The 23,822-nt window shown below is 38.9% G+C and overlaps 2 protein-coding genes across 2 annotated transcripts; both read right to left on the bottom strand.

Annotated features, from left to right (window-relative positions):
* Window positions 1-2,355: 2,355 nt before the first annotated feature.
* Window positions 2,356-3,291, bottom strand: LOC125119273 (olfactory receptor 8B3-like). Its single transcript, XM_047766110.1, has one exon. It carries the CDS (start codon window positions 3,289-3,291, stop codon window positions 2,356-2,358), a length of 936 nt encoding a protein of 311 aa, XP_047622066.1.
* A 15,104-nt stretch (window positions 3,292-18,395) lies between these two features.
* LOC125119274 (olfactory receptor 8B3-like) lies at window positions 18,396-19,334 on the bottom strand. Its single transcript, XM_047766111.1, has one exon. The coding sequence runs from the start codon at window positions 19,323-19,325 to the stop codon at window positions 18,396-18,398; it is 930 nt and encodes a 309-aa protein (XP_047622067.1). The 5' UTR covers window positions 19,326-19,334.
* Window positions 19,335-23,822: the final 4,488 nt, after the last annotated feature.

The following is a 23,822-nucleotide window of genomic DNA, read 5'->3' as shown; positions in this document are numbered from 1 at the left end:
AAACAAACAAGAGGGTCAACAATCCGGCTAGGATAAATTTCACAATACCTAAAGAGCGAACAGAGATTTAAAAAGTAAACTACGGGAGTTCCCGTCGTGGCGCAGTGGTTAACGAATCCGACTAGGAACCATGAGGTTGCGGGTTCGATCCCTGGCCTTGCTCAGCGGGTTAAAGGATCCGGCGTTGCCGTGAGCTGTGGTGCAGGTTGCAGACTCGGCTTGGATCCCGAGTTGCTGTGGCTGTGGTGTAGGCAGGCAGCTGCAGCTCTGATTGGACCCCTAGCCTAGGAACCTCCATATGCTGCAGGAGCAGCCCAAGAAATGGCAAAAAGACAAAAAATAAAATAAAATAAATTAAAAAGTAAACTATGGGATGTTATGGTAGTGATATTAGAACATGTTTAAATTCTTTCTTCACATCATGTTAAGGATTTTCAAGTGGGTGGTCATCTCTTTGCCTATCTTCTCAAAAGAAAAATAAACCAACATACTTTTCTAAAAAAGGCATTGTAAAAATGAACTTATTCACCACATATGCTTTCAAATTAACATTACCCTCTCAAGTGCAAGTTGAGCATTTGGTAGTTTAAAAACTCCATTTGTGACATACTGTAAATTAACTATATTTTAATTCTTTAAAATTCTCCATGAGAGTAGCATACAGAAACCAACAAAACAGGACGAATTTTTGTTTGTTTCCAGATCCACTGGTTTTGGCCATTTAACTCTAACAACGGGATAACGTCAGTTTTCTTCTATCCTGAGAAATCCTGTGACATGCATAAGATTTCTAAATTCTCCAGAAAGAAGAAGAGGGGCACAGAAGTGATTATTTCTTCTCATCTCTTTACTTTGTATTCATTCTTTTTAAATTGAGTTTCAACTACCAACCACTAGTTTATTTCCTTAAGAGGTTCTCCAGTCTCTACCTAGTTGCCCACAAATTGGTCTTCATTCCCCAAACTGCTGCTAATATGGGATCATTGCATATAATGAGGGTTAATCAAGGCCTTATGAACAGTGGAGGATAATGACAATACTCTCCTGAACACAATACAAATTCAGAAGGAAATGCACTTTCTAAATCTCACTGTTCATTCCCCTGAGGCACCTCTTATGTACTGACTGTGTCTCTTTGCATGGTGGGCTAGGACATGCTCATGGGAAATTTTTCCTCCCACACCCTCTTCTCTGAATTACAAGACCCTGAAAACATTTCATTTCACACTATTTTTTACACAAAGTCTGCCTTCAAAGAAACATTTGCTCATACCTTCTAGTTCTTAAAAGAAAACTTAAATGAAGTAGACAGAAAGTGTACTAGAAAGAGTAGTAGACCTGAAATCAGGAGAATGAGCATCTACTCTAGACTTTTACATAAAGCTGTGTGACTTTGACTAAATCATTAACCTCTCTGACTTTCAGTGTTCTTGCCATATAATAAACCTGTATTGAAAACCAAATGTTATACTTCTAGAGAGGAAGATGAAATTTCTGAGGTAAATGTAAAGGAGCTTGTAAATGCATCATATTCACAGCATGCAAGTGGGATGTGTTTGAGGAGAGTCTTTATGGAACCTGCTATAACTGAGAGACACAGGCATTGAAAGGAGTCATATTCCTGACAAGTGCAGGGAGAAGGAGAAGTGGAGAGACAGCTTATCTCAATCACGCTTCCAATGGCGCGAGAGGCATTTAATAAACCCCCCAAAGCACAAGATATTACTTTATTGATCATTCAAAATCAATGACTTTAAGAAGTCAAACATGTTACTTTACTAATCATTAGCAGAACCATTTGTCTTTTTTCAAGTGAAAAAAAGGAAAATACATAATGATAATTTAAAAATAAACAGACATGAGCTTAATTCTTAAGGTGTTTCTATTTTTTTTTGTCTTTTTGCCTTTTCTAGGACTGCTCCCGCAGCATATGGGGGTTCCCAGGCTAGGGGTCGAATCACCTGTAGCCTCGGGTCTACGCCAGAGCCATAGCAACAGCAACAAGGGATCCGAGCCGGGTCTGCAACCTACACCACAGCTCACAGCAACACCGTATCCTTAACCCACTGAGCAAGGGCAGGGATGGAACCCGCAACCTCATGGTAACTAGTCAGATTCATTAACCACTGCGTCACGACGGGAACTCCGTAAGGTGTTTCTAAATAAGAAACAAGGTGGAAAACAGAGATTAAAAAAGAGACCAACTCTAAAAAATTGTAAACAGCTAGAGAAAGGCTCAAACTTCCTTCACCAAGGGAAGAAAGAAATAAGGGAAGAAGACTGCCACTAAAAATATTATCAATAAACACATTGAATCTCCTACCCACTGACGACACCCACAGACACAGATTCTAATCAAAACCGGAATCTTCTCCTCAGGGTTTTTCGCAGAGCAAATTTAACATCTTTGTTCCGCAAACTGTAGATTAAGGGATTCATCATGGGAACCACATTGGTATAAAAGACAGAAGAGATTTTCCCCTTTTCCATAGACCCAGACGATGATGGTCGGAGGTACATAATTGCCCCTGATCCAAAGAACAGAGAAACTGCAATTATGTGGGAACTGCAGGTGCTGAAGGCTTTGGACCTGCTCTCCATGGAGCTGATGCGAAGGATGTTGGAGAGGATGAGGCCATAAGACACAAAGATGGTGAGACTGGGCACAATGATGTTGATGCCTCCCACAATGAAAATGACCATCTCATTGACATAGGTACTTGTGCAGGAGAGCTGGAGCAGAGGAAGGATGTCACAGAAGTAGTGGTTGATGGTATTTGCATCACAGAAGGTCAGTCTCAGCATGCACCCAGTGTGAGCCATGGCACCAGAAAATGCCATCAAGTAGCAAGCAAGCATAAGGCTGGAACACACTTTAGGGGACATGGCAATGTTATACAACAGGGGGTTACAGATGGCCACATAGCGATCATATGCCATTAATGTCAGCACATAGCATTCAGAAAGAATTAAAAAACAGAAAAAGAAGAGCTGAGTCATGCACCCCAGGTAAGAGAAAACATTCTTCTCTGATAAGAAATGTGTGAGCATTTCTGGTGTAAACACTGAAGAATAGCAGAGATCTATGACGGACAAGTTGAGGAGGAAAAAGTACATGGGGGTGTGCAGGTGTGAATTCAGCCCAATTACTGTGATCAAGCCAACATTTCCCAGCACAGTGACCATATACATTACTAGGAACAGCAGGAACAAAGGAAGCTGGAGAGCTGGATGGTCCGTTAAGCCCACCAGAATGAAGTCAGTCACAAATGAACCATTTCCAGGAGCCATTCTTCTCTAAGAGGATCTGGGGACACAGGAGGAAAGGGTTACATAAGAGATCAACTCAGCTCTCCTCACAACAGCTCCCCCTACAAGAGGGTGTATAGACTGGGCATGGCTGAGACTAGCCCAGCCAGGACCCAAAGAGTCTGCCTCCATCAGTATCATGACTGGGAATGGCATGGACTTCCACATATTCAAGTCTTGATAAGCTCAAGTAAACAAAGAGCATCACAGACTTAGCCCACAGAGGGAAGGCAGTGCTGTAATATGCAAACACGGCTGCTGGGCAAAACTAAGGGGTAAGAGAGAGGGACAGACCAGGACAGAAAGCTCCTTCTCGCTCACCGTCACCATTTCTTCACTCCCTTAAGCCTCTCTCCTCAACCATAAAAGTGGAGTCGAGACCTCAGCTACCTGGGGTCTGCTGACCTCTAATGCAGATTAGGACCTGCTGGGGTGAGAACCAAGAAGATTGTCCTAAGACCCAAATCCTATGGGACCAAGCCTCCAAGGAGGTTAAGCAGGGAGGCTGTCTGCCCGGGAAATTCTTTGTGAGCTGAGATATTGCACTTTCCTGAGCCTCCTAATCTCTGAACACTCTCTGATCTCTCTGGATCCCATTCTCAAGCAGCAGGGAAAAATAAACAGCATTGTTACCAGGTTTTCCACTTGATAAGACATAGAAGATTGAATGTGAGTTTCATGATACAACACGCTTGTTTATAAACAGGGCAGAAGCTTGTTCAGTGTCTCCCCTATGGAATAGAGTCTACATGTAACATGAAATAAGGGAGTTGCTATTTCCACCCAGGATCAGTTCTCTCTTTAATTCTTTAGGGACCAATATTTTAATCCAGTTTACATGTCACTCTAGAGACTGTACATCCTCTAAGGTAGAGGCAAAATAAACTCCCATCTTCCTAATATCTTCATCTCTTAAGAGAAATCTTTGTATATTCTTTCTCTGTATTTTCCAACCCTAAATGGAAAATTACCAGAGTCTACTTGTAGATTTCTTCATATCTTTACCTGAAGTTTTTCAAAGACTCCAGTAACTCATTTCAGTTTTTTTCTCTCCAGAGTTATCTGGGAAAAAAAAATGTAATGCCTTTATCCCTTCTAAAATTTTTACATTTAAACCTCCACTGGAAATTTCTGCCTGAAAATCCAACTGGACCCCTAAATGTAGTATTTCGTTAGCTGAGGTTTTCAATTCCTTCTCATTATAGAATGGAGTGAGTGCTATGAGTTGAATGATATGGGTTTGAATCCTAACCCCATGCTTACTAACTTGGCATGGTACTGAACTCTCCACACCTCAGGTCCACAATTTCTAAAATAGTGATAATAACAGTAGCATCTCTTTCACAAGGTTGTCTTAATGATTAAATGGAAAAAAAATGTACATAAAGGTTACAACGGTACTTGGCACGTGGTATATAGACAAACAATGTCAGCTGTCATTATCTTCTCAAACTTCCAGGAGGGAGTTCCCGTCGTGGCACAGTGGTTAACGAATCCAACTAGGAACCATGAAGTTGCAGGTCTGACCCCTGGCCTTGCTCAGTGGGATAAGGATCCAGTGTTGCTGTGAGCTGTGGTGTAGGTTGCAGACCCGGCTCGGATCCCTTGTTGCTGTTGCTGTTGCTGTGGCTCTGGCGTAGACCCGAGGCTACAGCTCCAATTCGACCGCTCGCCTGGGAACCTCCATATGCCATGGGAGCGGCCCAAGAAATGGCAAAAAAAAAACAACTTCTGGGAGGTGTTCCATCATAATACTTATCTAACATTTTTCCTTTTAATTCCTATAATCCCTTGTAAGTTATAAGTTCTGCGAGGACAACATCTCTTTTGTCTTGTTTACTACTTCTCTTGTGATATTATGCATAGTACTCAGTACATGGTAGGCACTCCATAAACAATGCTGTAAACTGCATTGCTTTCTATTGAAAACCTTCAGAATATTTTTCACGCTTCTCACATACTAAGCATTAGAGTATACAGCCACACTGACTTCCATCCTTATCCCTCAGGCATCAAACAAGTCCAGGTACTATTTAGGTTTTAACTGAACTATACCGCTGAATTGTAATGACTCCAATTTTTATTCTAGCTTTTCCCACATACTCTCTTACCTAGCCATATACAAAGCTATTAGAATAAGCTTTGAAAGCACAGATCTGCTTTAATTTAAAAACTTTCAATGATCCTCAGTTATCCACAGCTCAACTAAAATAATAAAAACATATTGAAACTTTGTAATAAAAGTATCCAAATTATGATTAAGTTTTGGATAAAATTTAAAAAGAAATCAAGTGAGAGTTAAACTTGATTTGGAAAATCATGAAATTACTTTTTGGAATATATTTAACTGTTTTGAGCACATGAAGCATTGTGCAGACTCTTACTTTTCTCAACACATATGAAAAAAGTTGAGGAATGTCTGCATTTCACAGAACACAAGAGTATAATGAAAAATAGTAGCACTTTCCAGGTGAACTAAAGAATACATTTTAAATTTCAGTTTAAATCTGCATATACTCTCCTTTTATCATAATATGTTAGTTTTTCGTCTCTTCAGTGTTTACTGAAAATATATCCCCCCAAATATTCATCTGTTAAGATAATACACTTTCTCATATCTCAGAAATGTAACTCCATGCTATCAATTAAAAAGTTTTCTTGCTTCAAGTTACAGAATACAGAATTCTTAGTTAGGAATTCATTTAAAATAAGCCATTATTTTTATTACGTAGTAATAAATCTGGAAGTACCTGTCCTAGGACTGGGTCAGCAACCAAACATTCTGAAGGACACAAGACTTCCATTTCACCTGTGTTCAGATCATTGTCACTATTCCTCAAGATGTTCACCTTATGGTCATGAAATCACATCCATAGCTCCAAGGAGCACATCTACAGACAACTATTCCCACCATAGAAAGGAAGAGAACATGGGAAAAGACCTCTTATCACAAATCTCTCTTAATATCATGAAGTAAATCTTCTCCAGAAGTAAATAGATGACCTCTATTTTTACTTCTTTATTTAGGATTACTTGCACATGGCCAACCTAGTTCCAAGAATTACTGAACAGATGATCATCTCCCATTTGCAGCCACTATTATGAATGAAAGTTTTGGCTTTAGGAAGGAGAGGAATATCTTCTGGGTAGGACCAACCCTGTCCGCCACAGTCAGAAAGTTTGTGAAAGATGTTTGTAAAAGGAACGTGTACTCATTCAATTTAGCTATAGAATATGTTGTTACTTTTAATTAAATTTATTTTAAGCTTCAAATTAACCCAACCGCTTTAACATATGAAAACTATGGTATAAATATGTGTATATGAAAATATGTATACATAATATTTGCATACACACTGCTTTGTGAACTAAAGGGAAAACAACATCATGCCATAGGATTCCCTTGTTAGGATTCCCTTGTTAGTCAGAAGTGCCAGGCCCTTCCGCTGTTCACACTGCTCAATGTAAGAAGTGCCTCCAAAAGACTTCATTAAGAAAGTGAAAAATACAAGGGAGTCCCCATCATGGCTCAGTGGTTAACGAACCTGACTAGCAACGATGAGGTTGTGGGTGTGATCCCTGGCCTCGCTCAGTGGGTTAAGGATCCAGCGTTGCCGTGAGCTGGTTGTGGCATAGGCCGGCGGCTACAGCTCCCATTTGATCCCTAGCCTGGGAACCTCCATATGCCACTGGTATGGCCCTAAAATTTTATATGGACCTAGTACCCAGAATGTATAAAACACTTTTCCATTCAATAACTTTTTTAAAAATCCAAATTTTAAATGCACAAATTATTAGAATAAACATTTCTCCAAATAGTATATACGAAGCCCACAAACACATGAAATACGAAACAGGGAAATACAAATCAAAACCAAAGCAAAATATGATCTCATACACACTGGGATGGTACAAAAAAGGAGACAGATAATACTGAATGTTGAGAGGAAGTAAAGAAATTGAAAGTCGGAGTTCCTGCCGTGGCACAGAGGAAACGAATCCGACTAAGAACCATGAGGTTGCGGGTTCAATCCCTGGCCTCGCTCAGTGGGCTAAGGATCCAGTGTTGCCATGAGCTGTGGTGTAGGTCGAAGACATGGCTTGGATCTGGTGTTGCTGTGGCTGTGGTGTAGGCCGGCAGCTGTAGCTCTGATTCGACCCCCATCCTGGGAACCTCCATATGCCACAGGTGCCCTGAAAGGCGAAAGAAGAAGAAAGAAAGAAAAAGAAAGAAAGAAAGAAAGAAAGAAAAGAAGAGAAGAAGAAGAAGAAGGAAACGGAAGCGGAAGAGAAGGAAGAAGAAAAAGAAAGAAAGAAAGAAAGAAAGAAAAAGAAGAAAGAAAGAAAGAAATTGAAGAGTCATGCACTACTGGTTGGAATGTCAAATGGTACAGCCACTTGGGAAAGCAATCTAGCAGTTCCTCAAAAATGTGAAAATAAAACTACCATATGTCTTCCTTTCCTAGGTATAAGCCTAAGAGAAAAATATCCACCAAAATATGTATAGGGAGCAGAAAAATGTAAATGTCCATCAGCTGATAAATGGATAAACAAATGTAAATATCCATATAGTGAAATATTATTCTATAAATAAAAGAGAACAAAGTACCTTTAAAAGTTACCTTAAAATCTAAGCTAATATCAGACTCACTATGGATGAACTTGAAAATAATATGCTAAGTGAAAGAAGCCGATCACAAAAGACCACATATTGCATTATTTCATTATATGAAATATCAAGAACATTCAAATCTATAGAGTCATGAAAGAGATGAATGTTTTCAGAGAACTGGGAGCAAGGGAGTTGAGGAGTAATAGCTACAGTGAATGAGATTTCTCTAGGGGATGATGAAAATGTTGCAAAATTGGTTGTGGTATGATTGTACAGCTCTGTGAAAAAACTAAAAATTATTGGATTTTACAAACTAAATGTGAGTATCATACAGTGCATGAATAATATCAAGAAAGTTTTTATCAGAAAAAATAGTAAAACGTTATTTTAAAAAAGATAGAGAAATAAAAATAAGAAAATATTTCAACATGAATGAAAATATAAACACAACATATCAAAATATAGGCTTACAAGACACTATATGTCATCTAAGTGCCTACCTTAGAAATGAAGAGAGATTTCAAATCAGACTTAAACTTTCATCTTATGAAACTGCAAAGGAACATCAAGTTAAAACCAAATCCAACAAAAAAACACAAGTTAAATGGAAAAATAGAATGATAATGACAACAGCAAAAAAATTAAAAACAAGAAACAGAAGATCAGTTATCTAAAGATGTGTTTTTGAGATTATTAAAAGCAATAATTATCTAGCCAGACAAATATCAGAAACATGAGGGAATATTGTGAACAAATTATACTAATAAATTTGACAACCCATGAAGACTAAATTTGTTGAAAGATGAAAAATGCCAAAATTCACCTTAGAAGAAGTAGATAAATAGAATGGACTTATAGCTATAAAATAATTTAATCTTCAGTTTAAAACCTTCTTACAAAAAAAAAAAATTGGGAGTTCCCATCATGGCTCAGTGGTTAATGAGTCTGACTAGGGACCATGAGGTTGCAGGTTCAACCCCTGGCCTTGCTCAGTGGGTTAAGGATCCGGCGTTGCCGTGAGCTATGGTGTAGGTCATGTTGCTGTGGCTCTGGCATAGGCTGGCAGCTACAGCTCCGATTAGACCCTAGCCTGGGAACCTCCATATGCCTCGGGAGTGGCCCCAGAAAAGGCAAAAAGAAAAAAAATAATTAATTAATTTTTAAAAATGGGAACCCAGATAGCTCTATTATTAAAATCTACCAAATATTTACAAAAGATCTAATAGTAATTCTACACAAGCTGAAAAACTTTAAAACAAGGAAATTTTACAGTTCATTCTATAAAATAAGCATTACCCCCAATGCCAAAACCATACAAAATAATTTACAAGAAAACTGAAGATCAAAAATTTTCATATACATATATGCAAAACTTTTTTTAAAGTTTTAGCAAATTGAACTCAGGAATATGTAAAAACAAAAATGCATCATGAAAAGTAAGTTTTATCTTAGGAACGCAATGTCAGTTTAATAGTTGAATAAAAAATATAATTCTCCATATTAAAAGAGTAAAGTAGTAAAATTAAGTGATTGTCCAAACAATGCAGAAAAACCATTTTCAAAAACTATAAATAGAAGGGAAGGTAATTTCCTGAACCTAACAAAGATTACCTACCAAAAAAAAAATCTACAGCTAACTTCACATTTAAAGATAAAGAGTGAGTCTAAAATGTCTAAATCTGGAAACAACATGAGAATTTCCCTCTTATTACTGCTTTTTGACATTGAACCAGAAGTCATATGGAGTCCCATAAATAAATGGTAGGAATGTTGCCAAGAAAAAAATAAGGTTATTTCTATTATAAAAGGACATGAGTGCATTAAAATCCTAACAAGTCTAAAAAATAATCCTATCTGGACTCAAACACCCTCGGCAATTCGGAGACTATAAGATCAATATTATTTCTGTTCATTAGCAGTGAACAATTGTAAATCTAAATTTTTCAAAATTTGTACCATTTATAATAGCTCCAAAAATAATGGAAACTTAAGTATAAATCTAATAAAATATGTGCAAGATCTGGACACTGTGGATTATTAAAAAAAAGGAAAGAGATAAGAATATCTATACAAATGGAAAGGTAAATGGTGTTCATGAATTTAAAGATGAATATTATTGAGATGCTCACTCTGTCTAACCTGATGTATATACTCCATGCAATTGCATTAAATTCTAAGCACAATTATTTACAGAAAGCTGATTCTAAATTTATGTGGAAATCCAAAAGAACAAAAATAGCCAAAACAATATTTAAAGGAACAGACTTGGAAAACTCACATTACCTGACTTCAGCAGTTACTATAACACAACAACAGTCAAAACAAGCAATTGTTACAAAAGATTCATAATTTCTATAATACATAATTTCTATCTATATACATCTACATACATTAAGATCTACAATACATCAAGTTAATTGACCTTAACAAAAATGCAAAGGCATATTAATGAAGAAGAAATTATAGGCTTTACAAACAATGAGGCAGGAAAAATTATGCATGTATTCTAAAAACAAACATAAAAACAACAAACTCAATCCGTACCTCATATTAACAAAAAATCATAGGTATTAATGTAAAACATAAAACTTAAGCCTTTTAGAAGTTCTCTTGTGGCACAGTGGATTAAGAATCCAGCCTTGTCACTGCAGCTGCTTGGGTCACTACTGTGGCACAGATTCTATCCCTAGCCCAGGAAATTCCACACGCCACAGGCATGAAAAAAAAAAAAAAAAAAAAAACTAAGACTTTTATTTTATTGTATTGTCTTTTTGCCACTTCTAAGGCCACATCTGCGAGATATATAGGTTCCCAGGCTAGGGGTCTAATCAGAGCTGTAGCTGCCAGCCTATGCCAGAGCCACAGCAATGTGGGATCAGAGCCGTGTCTGCAGTCTACACCACAGCTCATGGCAACACCGGATCCTCAACCCACTGAGCAAGGCCAGGGATCAAACCCACAACCTCATGGTTCCTAGTTGGATTCATTAACCACTGAGCCACGACGGGAACTCCTAAGACTTTTAAAAGATAAAAGATTTGTGACCAAGTGTCCATCAATAGACGAATGGATAAATAATGTATGTATGTATAAAAATATGTATGTATAACACAATGGAATATTACTCAACCATAAAAAAGAATAAAATCTTTGCATTTATGACACTTATGGATATAGAGGGTATTACAAAATATGTCCAAGAAAGACAAATACTGTGTGATCTCACATGTGAACTCTAAAAGGCAAAACAAAGGAACAAATAAAACAAAATGAAAACAGACTCACAGATACAGACAACAGGCAGTTTCTAGGACGGAGGGTATGTGCGAGATGAGAGAAATAGGTGAAAAGAATTAAGAGGTACAAACTTTCTTTTTTTTTTTTTTTTTGCTTTTTAGGGCCACACCTACAGCATATTGAGGTTCCCAGGCTGGGAGGCGAATTAGAGCTACAGCTGCCAGCCTATTCCACAGCCACAGCGATGCAAATCCAAGCCCCGTCTGCAGCCACACCACACCTCACAGCAACGCTGGATCCTTAAGCCACTGAGCAAGTCCAGAAATCGAACCTGAACTCCTAGTCGGGTTTGTTAACCACTGAGTTCCTGTTAACCAGGAACTCCTGAAATTTCAATTATAAAATAAGTCATGGGGATATAATCTATAGCATCAGAAAATTGTCAGAATACTTAATAACTTCATATGGCTACAGATGGTTACTAGACTTAACCATGATGATCATTTCATAATATATTTAAATATTGACTCACTCTGTTACACAGGTGAAATAACATAATATTATACATCAATTCTATTCCAATAAAACAAAACGATGACAAAGAGAGACAATCTTAAAAGAAGCCTAGAGAAAAAAGCAGTTGCCTATATGGAACAAAGATAAGAATTACAGTGGAACTCTCATTGGAAAAAAATGCAATCAAGAAAAGAGGAGATTGGAGTTTCTGTTGTGGCACAGAGCAGAATGAATCCAATTAGTAACCATAAGGATGCGGGTTGATCCCTGGGCTTGTAGGATCCGCATTACTGTGAGCTGTAGTGTAGGTCACAGATGCAGCTCAGAACTGGCATGGCTGTGGCTGTGGCTGTGGCTGTGGCTGTGGTGTAGGTCAGCAACTGCAGCTCAGATTCAGCCCCTAGCCTGGGAACTTCCATATGCCACAGGAGCAGCCTAAAAACCAAAAATAAAGAAAAAAAAGTAGATTAAAATGTTTAAAGTGGGGAGTTCCCGTCGTGGCGCAGTGGTTAACGAATCCGACTAAGAACCATGAGGTTGCAGGTTCGGTCCCTGCCCTTGCTCAGTGGGTTAACCATCTGGCGTTGCCATGAGCTGTGGTGTAGGTTGCAGACGCGGCTCGGATCCCGCGTTGCTGAGGCTCTGGCATAGGCCGGTGGCTACAGCTCCGATTCGACCCCTAGCCTGGGAACCTCCATATGCCGCGGTAGCGGCCCAAAGAAATAGCAAAAAGACCAATAAATAAATAAATAAATAAATGTTTAAAGTGTTGAAATATAAAAATTCATCAACCTGAAATTAAATATCCAGAATCATGCTTCAAATTGAAGGTTAAATAGTGACTTTCTCAGACAAAATCTGAGAATTTGTTGCTGGCATACCTGCCTTGCCAGAAATATTAAAAGAAGTTCTACAGGTCAGGAGTTTGAATTGACATAAAAAAGAGCATCAGAGAAAGAATGAATGTTGGTAAAATGAAACATTTTATTTTTCTTATTCTTAATTATCTAGAAGATAACTGTGTATTTAAAATAAATACATCAGTAATTACAACACAGATCTGTGAAAGGAGTAACATCAGGGCTATGGGAGGAATGGAGGAAAGAAGTAGAAATATTCTAAGGTACTTGCACAACACATGATAAAGTATAGTATTATTTGTCTTTCTTTCTTTTTTTTTTTTTGTCTTTTTAGGGCCACATCCACAGCATATTGAGGCTCCCAGGCTAGGGGTCTAATTGGAGCTGTAGCCACTGGCCTACACCACAGCCACAACAATGCCAAATTGGATCCATGTCTGACCTATCCCACAGCTCACAGCAACGCCAGATCCTTGACCCACTGAGCAAGGTCAGGGATTGAACCTGCATCCTTATGGATACTAGTCAGATTTGTTTTCACTGAGCCACGATGGGAACTCCAGTACAGTATTATTTGGATTACATTAATTTAAAATGTGTAATGTAAACTATACGGTAACCAGTGTAAATAGTTTAAAAGAAGTATAATTGATATGTTAAAGAAGAGATAAAATGGAATAATAGAAGATGCTCAAATAAATCCGGAGAAGAAGAAAAAGTAGAGGAAGAAAAGAAACAACATGTGCACAAGCAGAAAGCACTTATAAATTTGAGAGCTTAACCCAACTATATTAACACAGATAATTTCCAATGTACAATGGTTTGACTTATGATTCTTCAATTTTACAATGGTTCCAAAGCAATGTGTATTCAGTAGAACCAGAACTTTAAATGTGATCGTTTCCCAGGCTAGTGATACCCGATTTGATTCTTCTTGTGATGAAAGAAAGGTGCACCTCCCAGTCAGCCATGTGAACACAAGGCCAAACAACGAATACACTCACAACCATGCTGCTTTCCACTTTCAGTACAGTATTCAATAAATTACATGAGATATTTAGCACTTCATTGTAAAATAGGCATTGTGTTAGATGATTTTGCCCAAGTGTAGGCTACTGTAAGTTTTCTGGGCATATTGAAATTAGGCTAGGATAAACCACGATGTTTGGTAGGTTAAGTGTTGTGAATGCATCTTTCTTTCTTTTTTTCTTTCTTCCTTCCTTCCTTCCTTCTTCCTCCTTCCTTCCTTCCTTCCTTTCTTTCTTTCTTTCTTTCTTTCTCTTTCTTCCTTCCTTCCTTCCTTCCTTCCTTCCTTCCTTTCTTTCTTTTCTTTTTACAGCTACACTTGCAGCATATGGAAGTTCCCAGGCTAGGGGCAGAATCAAAGCTGCAGCTGCATGCCTATGCCACAGCCGCCGCAACACCAGATATGAGCTGCACCTGCGACCTATGCCAGAGCTTGCCACAACAAAGGATCATTAACCCACTGAGCAAGGCCAGAGATTGAACTTTCATCCTCACGGAGACTATGTTGGCTTCTTAATCCTCTGAGTCACAATGGGAATGCTATGAATCCATTTCAACTCAAGATGGGGAAATCCATCATAAGTCAAGAAAGATCTGTAGTGGAGTTACTGTTGTGGCGCAGTGGTTAACGAATCCGACTAGTAACCATGAGGATGCGGGTTCAATCCCTGGCCTTGCTCAGAGGGTTAAGGATCCAGTGTTGCCATGAGCTGTGGTGTAGGTCACAGACGTGGCTTGGATCCCATGCTGCTGTGGCTCTGGCATAGGCTGGTGGCTACAGCTCAGATTAGACCCCTAGCCTGGGAACATCCATATGCCACAGAAAAGGCAAAAGACCAAAAAAAAAAAAAGAAAGAAAAGGAAAGATCTGTAGTTACTTTAAATGTGACCAGTCTACATGCATTAATAAAAAGAAATTTTTAGAGTGGATAATGAAACAAGCCCCAACTATACACTGTCTTTAAGAAACTCATTTTAAATATAAAGATTTAGGTTAAAAGTAAAAGGATAACATTGAAAATCAACTATATTTAATGAAAAATAAAAGTTTTTTAAAAGGAAAAGGATGGAAGTTCTTTGTGACTCAGCAGGTTAAGAACCTGACATAGCATCCATAAGGATGTGGGTTTGATCCCTCGCCCCTCTCAGGGGGTTAAGGATCTGGCATTGCCAGAAGCTGCAGTTCCAGATGCAGCTCAGATCCGATGTTGCTGTGGCTGTGACATGGGCCAGCAGCTACAGCTCCAGTTAGACCCCTGGCCCGGGAACTTCCATATGCTTCAGATACAGGTGTAAAAAGAAAAAAAAAAGTAAAAAGATGGAGAAATATATACATTCAAAAGAAAGCTGGAGTTTCCACCATGGTGCAGCGGAAACAAATCAGACTAGGAACCATGAGGTTGCAGGTTCAATCCCTGGACTCGCTCAGTGGGTTAAGGCTCCGGCATTGCCATGAGCTGTGGTGTAGGTCACAGACATGGCTCAGATCTGGCATTGTTGTGGCTCTGGCGGAGGCTGGCAGCAACAGCTCCAATTTGACCCCTAGCCTGGGACCCTCCGTATGCCACAGGTGTGGCCCTAAAAAGACAAAAAGAGAAAGCTGGGGTCACTATATGAATTTCAGGAAGGAGATACAAGAACAAGGAAGCTTACCAGAGACATTTAATCTTCATTTAATTTAATTAAAAAGAGGCATCACATTCAAAAAGATGAATATCAAGCAGGCAGAATATCCTTATATCAGTAAGGATGTAATTGAAATTTATAGAATTGAGAGATGGAATAATATCCAGCAGTAGCAGTAGTAGACACACATTTTTCTCAGGCTTACAGTAAAAGGGGATGAGTTTCTATTTCCCCTCACTAAGTGTGCTGATAAAAATAACAGTTTGAATATCTGGGGTCAGCTAAGAACAAAGAAAAGGGCAGGCAGCAGCTTGCTGCAGCCAGCACAGCTCTGAGCTGACTTCTGAGCCTTCTCCCCAGAAGGGAGGGAGAGGAATGGAGCATGCCTTCAACATCCTGGACCTTCCAATATTTGTCCTATAACCTGAGTTCCAGTGCAATTTACTCACAAAGCACTAATTCTGAATAAACATAAAAATATTCAGTTCCTGACATCTTGGTGAACATTATTTTTGATACACTCTTGAAATTCAAAGTGAATTAAGGAGAAGATTCAAATAAAGAGATTAGTCTTTCAGTAAATGTAAGCTTGATAGGTATGACTTTTTCACTGTCAAATTTGATATGACTACTGCATCTCTACATACTAACAATGAAAGATCAGAAAGAGAAATTAAGGAAACAATTCAAATTACTATTGCATCAAAGAGAATACAATACTGAGGGATGAACCTACCTAAAGAGAAAAAAGGCCTATACTCTGAAAACTGTAAGACACTGATGAAAGAAATCAATGATGACACAAACAGATGGAAAGATATACCATGTTCTTAGATTGGAAGTATCAATACTGTCAAAATGACTGTACTACCAAAGGCAATTTACAGTTTCAATGCAATCCCTAATAAGTTACCAATGACATTCTTCACAGAACCAGAACAAAATATTTTACAATTTATATGGAAACACAAAACACCCAGAAGAGCCAAAGCAATCGTGACAAAGAAAAGCAGAACTGGAGGAATCAGCTTCCTGACTTCAGAATATACTACAAAGCTAAAGTCATCAAAAGAGTATGGTACTGGCACAAAAAATAGAAATATAGATTAATGGAACAGGATGGAAAGCCCAGAAATAAACCCAAGCACCTCTGGTCGACTAATTTATGACAAAAGAGGCAAGAACATAGAGTGGAGGAAAGACACTTCAATAATTGGTGCTGGGAAAACTAGACAGCTACATGTAAAAGAATGAAATAGAATGCTCTCTAACACCATACACACAAATAAACTCAAAATGGGTTAAAGACCTAAAAATAAGGCCAGATACTATAAAACTCCAAAAGGAAAACATGGAACACTCTTTGACATAATTGTGGCAATATCTTGTTTGATCTTCTTTCTAGAATAATGAAAATTAAAACAAAAATAAACCAATGGGACCTAATTAAACTTAAAGCTTTTGGCACAGCAAAGGATCATAAAAGAGAAAAATGAAAAGACAATGTACAGAATGGGAGAAAAAAATTTGTAAATGAGGCAACTGACAAGGGATTAAGCTCTAAATAAGCAAATATCTAACAAAGCTCTCAATCAGAAAAAAAAAAATCAAAAATGGGCAGAAACTCTAAACAGACATTTCTCCAAAGACAAACAGATGGTCAAAAAGCACATGAAAAAATGTTCAACACCACTAATTATTAGAGAAATTCAAGTCAAAATTACAATGAGATATCACCGCATACCATTCAGAATGGCCATGATTAAAAAGTCTACAAACAATAAATGCTGGAGAGGGTGTGGAAAAAGGGGAACCCTCCTATACTGTTGGTGGGAGTGTAAATTGGATCAACCAACATAGAGGACAGTATGAAGGCTTCTTAAAAAACTAAACATAGAACTACTATGATCCACCAATCCTACTCCTGGACATATATCCAGAGAAAACCGTAATTCAAAAAGATAAATGCACCCCAATGTTCACTGCAGCACTATTTACAATAGCCAAGACATGGAAGTAACTTAAATGTCCATTGACAGAAAAATGGATCAAGAAGATGTGGTATATATACACAATGAGATATTAGCCCCCAAAAAATGAAATAATTACATTTGCAGCAACAGGGATGAACCTAGAGATTACCATATGATATCACTTACATGTGTAATCTAATAAAAATGATAAAAAGAACTTATTTCAAAAAAAATCAAACTCACAAATTTCAAAACCAATCTTACGGTTATCATAGGTGAAACCATTGAGGGGAGGAAAGAATTGGGAGGGTGGGAATACCCACCTTTTCTGCCTTAAAGTCCTAAGAGTTAAGACCCAATGTCACTTAGGTTACTCCTGATTGCTTTAAATGGTTATCTTAGTTTCTTGTCCTTAGAACCTGGAATCAGAGGATATCTCCCTTTACCACATTCCCTTGAGATTAAATTGAGAAGAGACAGAGACCAGGCTGAAAAGAGCAATCCTTATCTTTCTCTGCTTTGGAGAAACAAATCTCCCAGATAAAAATCCCCATCACAGCACCCAAAAGACCACAGTTCTCAAACTCAATACTCTTTCAAAGGGGTTTTTTTAAATAAAATGAATAAACGATTAAATCTAAGTTCACTGGAATCCATATCTCCAATGACAGAGCTTCACGAGAATTCTAAACATACCTTAGTCAAAAACCTCACACAAGTTTACCATTCTGGATTTGCCATTCAATTTTTTCCACTTAAAACCTTATAACCTCTGAAAATAAGCTAGAGAATGATAGAATGAACTACCTTCTTCCATACTGTCTATGAAAGGATAAAGGGCTGATCCACCTCTTCATTTAGGACTTTTCTTATGAAGTGGCTTTATAATGAACTTATTTTTTCCTTTATTTAAATCACCTGCATTTCTATTTTAATTTGTTTCTATTTTCTCCATGTCTTTATTTTTTTTTATTTCTTTGTTTTATGACCATACCCAGGGCATATGGAAGTTCCCAGGCCAGAGACTGAATCTGAGCTACAGCTGCAGCAACAGCAGATCCTTTAACCCACTACACCAGGCTGGGAATCAAGCCCACACATCCACAGTGACCTAAGCCGCACTGCACTCAGATTCTTACCCACTGTGCCATGGTGGGAACTCCTCAACAGCTTTATACATTGGGTTCCCTTACTAAGATTTGGCATCAATAACAATAAAGGTTGCACAATTTCTATTCAGAACATCCTTTTCTTCAAAGTCTTACTCAGTGCAATTTGGACATCTTTGTTCTTCAAACTGTAGATAAAAGAATTCATCATTGGCCCCACAATGGTGTAAAAAACTGTGGAAACTTTCTCTTCATCCAAAGACCCAGCAGGAAAAGGCTTAAGGTACATGAATGCTGATGACCCAAAGAAAAGAGAAACCACAATTATGTGGGAGCTGCAGGTACTGAAGGCTTTGGACCTGCCCTCTGTAGAGCGAATGCGGAAGACATTGGAGAGGATCAAGGTGTAAGAAATGGAGATGGTGAGACTGGGCACTATGACATTGATGCCCACTACAATGAAGACCACCAGCTCAGTGATGTAGGTGCTTGTGCAGGAAAGCTGGAGGAGAGGAGGTATGTCACACATATAATGGTTGATGATGTTGCCATCACAGAAGCTGAGTCTCAGCATGCACCCAGTGTGGGCCACGGCACCCACCAGTCCCATCACATATGCACCCATCGTCAGCATGAGGCAGACCTGATGGGACATGGACACCTTGTACAGAAGGGGCTTACAGATGGCCACATATCGGTCATAGGCCATTGATGTCAAAATATAGCACTCATCAATAACAAAGAAGGAGAAGAAATAGAGCTGAGCCATGCACTCTGCATAAGAGATGATGTTCTGGTTTACAAAAGTCATCAGCATTTTAGGGGTGATGACAGAGGAGTAGCAGAGATCAACAAAGGAAAGGTTGAAGAGAAAGTAGTACATGGGAGTGTGCAGGTGAGGGTTCAGACCAATCAGAATAATCAAGCCGATGTTCCCCACCATAGTGACCACATAGGTTCCCAAGAAAATGAAAAAGAGAGGCAGCTGGAGTTCTGGCTGTTGTGTTAAACCCAGCAGGATAAACTCAGTCACTGAGGAGACATTCCCTGAGGCCATTCTTCCCTAGAAAACACCTGTGGGAATAGGACAAAGGGTAACATTAAACTGCATACCCAGCTCTCCCCACCCAACCCCACTATAACAAGATTCAAACCCAGAATGCGAGAATGGACCCAAGCCCACCCTTCTGTGTGCCTTTGTTTTCTCCTTAGTATGAAGGCTGAGGGAATTGTTAAAGATGTGTATCAAAAACACTAATGGGCAAGTTCTGTAGGGATAAGATACAGTAACCCTGGGACCACTCATGGCTACAGCATCTCTGCTCCACTTCTGCTGTCAGGCGCACCTAGGGATCAATGATCATCTCAACAGAGAAAAGATATGTCATTTCAAGGAATCCTTGGCTTCCATAGATTATGTTTGGAAGAAGAATAACAGGACAGATAAAATTTAACACTCACACTTCTGCATTGAGACTTCAGTGTAGGGACTTGCTAACTCTTCTCCCCTATTCTCAAGGAAGGACAAGTGACTCTGATGAATTTTAGAGATGAACATCCCAGAACAGATTCTTCTTCTTTGTTACTGTTTTGTTTTGGGTCAATCTCAAACTGAGGGAGCCAGAACACAGACCTCAATATCCCAGGCTCTGAGATGTCATGAGTTATAGATCATAATTTCTGATGGTGGCTCTACCCAGAGTGTTCTCCCAGACTAAGGGGTAGTAAACGGCATCTGCTAGTGTCAAGAGAGCCACCTGCTCATATGACCCAAGGGGGTCTTATGAGTTAGGAAAGCCTAGAGACCTGATTAAAAATTGGAAGACTTAAGTTTTCTTAGTGTTTTCCCTAGAGATCCCTTTGTATCAAAAAAAAAATTACTCACTCTGCATTTATAGCCTAGTTCATTATAATAGCATTGCTTTATTGGAAGTATACCATTTTGCATATATTTTGGTTTGTTGCCAATGGGACACACCCGTAAATAGAAAAGCAGATGAACTTTCCTGCATCCATAGCACATATTGCTATATGAAATACATTTATTTGTGGATTGTTGTGTCTTCTCACTATACATTCACACACGTCCATATGCTCACATGAATTTGAACCTAAGTTCCACAAGGGCAGATATTGTCTGTTTTCTTCAATGCTATTTCTGTAGCAACTTATAGTAATACCAGTCATATACAGTAGGTATCAAATAAATAGTTGTTTAATAAAAAAATGAATGAGAATCCCTTTTCTCATCTTTTCTGGGACCCATATGGGTAGTACAACAGAATTCTTGCCCCATTGGCAAAGGCTTATCTAGCATCAGTGTTTTTCCTTGTAAATCAGAGTATGGAATGGGGAAAACATCAGTAAGGTACATGGAGGACACTGCTGAAGTCTTAGTGTCTACCTATAAGCATTCCCAATCAAAGTTACTCATGTCGGAGAATAATAAAATTTCCATCTTCCCCAGTGTAACAGAAGACTTCCACAGGCTCTCAGAAAGATCTCAATGTCTCTCCCCAGAAGAGAGCAGCATTGACTCAGATCAAAAGGCAGGTCTGAATCAGTATAGGAAGCCCTCAATGCCAATATCAAGGTCAAATCGTTAAGCCCTCGATGCCAAAATCAAGGTCAACTGTTGTTAGGAAGCATTCAAGATTATTTCTTTTTTCGGAGTTCCCATCGTGGCTCAGTGGTTAACGAATCTGACTAGGAACCATGAGGTTGTGGGTTCAATCCCTGGCCTCGCTCAGTGGGTTAAGGATCCAGCATTGCCATGAGGTGTGGTGTAGGTCGCAGACACGCTCGGATCTGGCATTTCGGTGGCTCTGGCGCAGGCCAGTGGCTACAGCTCCGATTAGACCCCTAGCCTGGGAACCTCCACATGCCATGGGAGCAGCCCTAGAAAAGGCAAAAAGACAAAAGAAAAAAAAAGATTTTTTTTGGAATAGGACTGAAGTAATCAAAGTGCAGACTTAGAAAGACTATTGTGGGCAGTGGTAGGATGGATAAGAGTAAGAATAACTGGAGGCAGGGTCAGTGTGGGGAGGCAGTTAGAATAGTCAATGAATGATTTCAAAAATGCCCTGACTCAACAGCAAATATGAACATATGCAATATGAACATATGCAAGAGACACTGCAAGGGAAGATTCATCAGGACCTCTCACAAAGGGGATAGAAATAGTCAAAAAATTCCCCCAAATACTAGCCTAAGTGTTTGGATAAACTCTGGTGTTGCTATAAACAGAAAAAAAAAGTGAAAATATTCATAAAAATAACACATTCAGTTTTGAACATGATGGGTTTGAGCTGCTAGCAAGACATCTAAGTAGAAGTATACATTAGGCAAATAAAGAGAAAGAGAAAGGATGAAAAGATTTGGTGATTGTTTCCATAGAGATTAAAGCCATGTAATTAGGGGAGTTCTCCTGTGGCTCAGCAGGTTAAGGATCCAACATTGTTACTGCAGCAGCTCGGGTCACTACTGTGGCACCAGTTCGATCCTTGGCCTGGGAATTTTCACATGCCCTGGGCATTGCAAAAAAAAAAAAAAAAAAAAAAAAAAAAAATATATATATATATATATATATATATATATATATATGGGATGAGGTAAACTCAATAAAAGTAAGGAGAAAAAGCAGAGGGCAAGAAAAATATTTGGGAAATCCCCAAATTATGGGTTTTATACTTAGGATAATTTTAAATGCAACCATTAAAATTAGTCCCAATTATCATTCTCAGACCCCTCAAAATTACTACGAGACCAAAAATTCCTCAGGGAAAACTTGATATATGTACACAAGATAGACATTCCTTGGGCTCAGCAGTGATAAAGACCTTGGAGATTCATTAAAATGTATTTTCTATGGAAAAGTAAAGAGCTCTTATCTAGGCAATACGATAGCCAGAAATGGTTCCTCTAATTTTATATTATATCAGATCATATTGCAAGAAAAATTTTATGCCAGGATTCTAAACTAGAGCTGAAAATCATTCTTTATTATTCTTTAATACATCCACTGTAAAAAAAGCAAACATGGAATGAATATAAAGAGAATGAAACTTTAGCCTTACATGGCGAAACTGTCACTCCCTTCCTCTCTTCCATCTCCGCAACAGTCACCTTAGCCTAATTCAGTTATAACAATGCCAAATGGTCATGTTTCACTGAAATATACCTCAGCATCCTTTGCTCATTTCAGACCCTTTTCAATATTCTTTTTTAGCTGACTCCTTTTTAAGTAATTCAAGCTCAATATGTTCTAACTTGTCAAATTCAGTGTTAATTTAAGCTTTATGATATACTATATGATCATAAATACATAGAAAACAAACCACGTATTTTAACCAGCCTATGTTACCAGGGGCGTGGGTAGGCATGGCTTCTTACTGGTCCCTTGGCAGTTAGATATAATTGGTTGCAGGACTGTAGCCAAGTGGGGCAGAAGTTGAGTCTAAACAGAGATGAAACTGCATTCAGTCTGCAGCCAGAGCCACATTGAGTGCATCTGACATCAGGGCACAAGCCTGCCTCCTCAAAGATGCTGTCCTCAGTCCTGGGGCTTCACAACTTCCTACTTGGATCCCAGGCCACTCACAAAGGCACTTTGATCGGTGGATAGCTGTCAGATCATTGCACTGTGGAGGGACAAGAGCTGGGGACTTACTATTCCTCCATAGCTCTCAGAAATTCAAAAGAGCAGGCTTTTGCTGGCTTTTCTTTTTCTCTTTCCTCTCCTTTTCTCTCCTCTCCTTTCCTCTCCCTCCCTCTTCCTTTCTTTCTTTTTCTATTCCATGCATATTGGGATTTTCTATTCCATGCACTTCTGGGATTCTGACGTCTTTGGCCCCAATTCCAGCAGTATACACGAGGCAAAAAGAAAACTCACCACCATGTCATTCCTCAGCCCCCAAGTTTCCTAGGCAGTCCTCCTTCTCTTCTTTACTTTTTGAAGTCCTCTTATGTCTATTTTACACACAATGCCAGGATTCTAGATTGGTTTTTTTTTTTAAGCTATTTCTTGGGCCGCTCCCACAGCATATGGAAGTTCCCAGGCTAAGGGTCTAATCGGAGCTGTAGCCACCGGCCTACGCCAGAGCCACAGCAACGCGGGATCCGAGCCGCGTCTGCAACCTACACCACAGCTCACGGCAATGCCGGATGGTTAACCCACTGAGCAAGGGCAGGGACCGAACCCGCAACCTCATGGTTCCTAGTCAGATTCGTTCACCACTGCGCCACGACGGGAACTCCGGATTCTAGTTATTTTTAATGGGAAGAAAAAGGACAACTACACCTACCCCATCTTTCTGGAAGCAGAAGTTCACATTCATTTTAAAAGACATTTTTTCCAAGTAGACAATCTTAGGTCAAAAGTATTTTTTTTTACTGTCTTCAGTGATTTAGATGCTGTCCTCTTGTTTTCTAGCTTGTATTGATCCCAATGAGAAGGCTGATGTCATCCTTATTTTTCCTCTCCATACATAATGAGACCTTTCTCTGGTCCTTTATATAAAATTTCCTATTTCATCACAGATTTTTTTTTTTTTTC

Source organism: Phacochoerus africanus, unplaced genomic scaffold (genome assembly GCF_016906955.1).
Source record: "Phacochoerus africanus isolate WHEZ1 unplaced genomic scaffold, ROS_Pafr_v1 Scaffold_27, whole genome shotgun sequence".
NCBI lineage: Eukaryota > Metazoa > Chordata > Mammalia > Artiodactyla > Suidae > Phacochoerus > Phacochoerus africanus.
The sequence above is the reverse complement of the archived record's forward strand: the minus strand, read 5'-3'. Positions and strand labels throughout refer to the sequence as shown.

Excerpts from the sequence above, each read along its gene's own strand:
- LOC125119273 (XM_047766110.1), bottom strand. The coding sequence starts at position 3,291 with ATGGCTCCTGGAAATGGTTCATTTGTGACTGACTTCATTCTGGTGGGC.
- LOC125119274 (XM_047766111.1), bottom strand. The coding sequence starts at position 19,325 with ATGGCCTCAGGGAATGTCTCCTCAGTGACTGAGTTTATCCTGCTGGGT.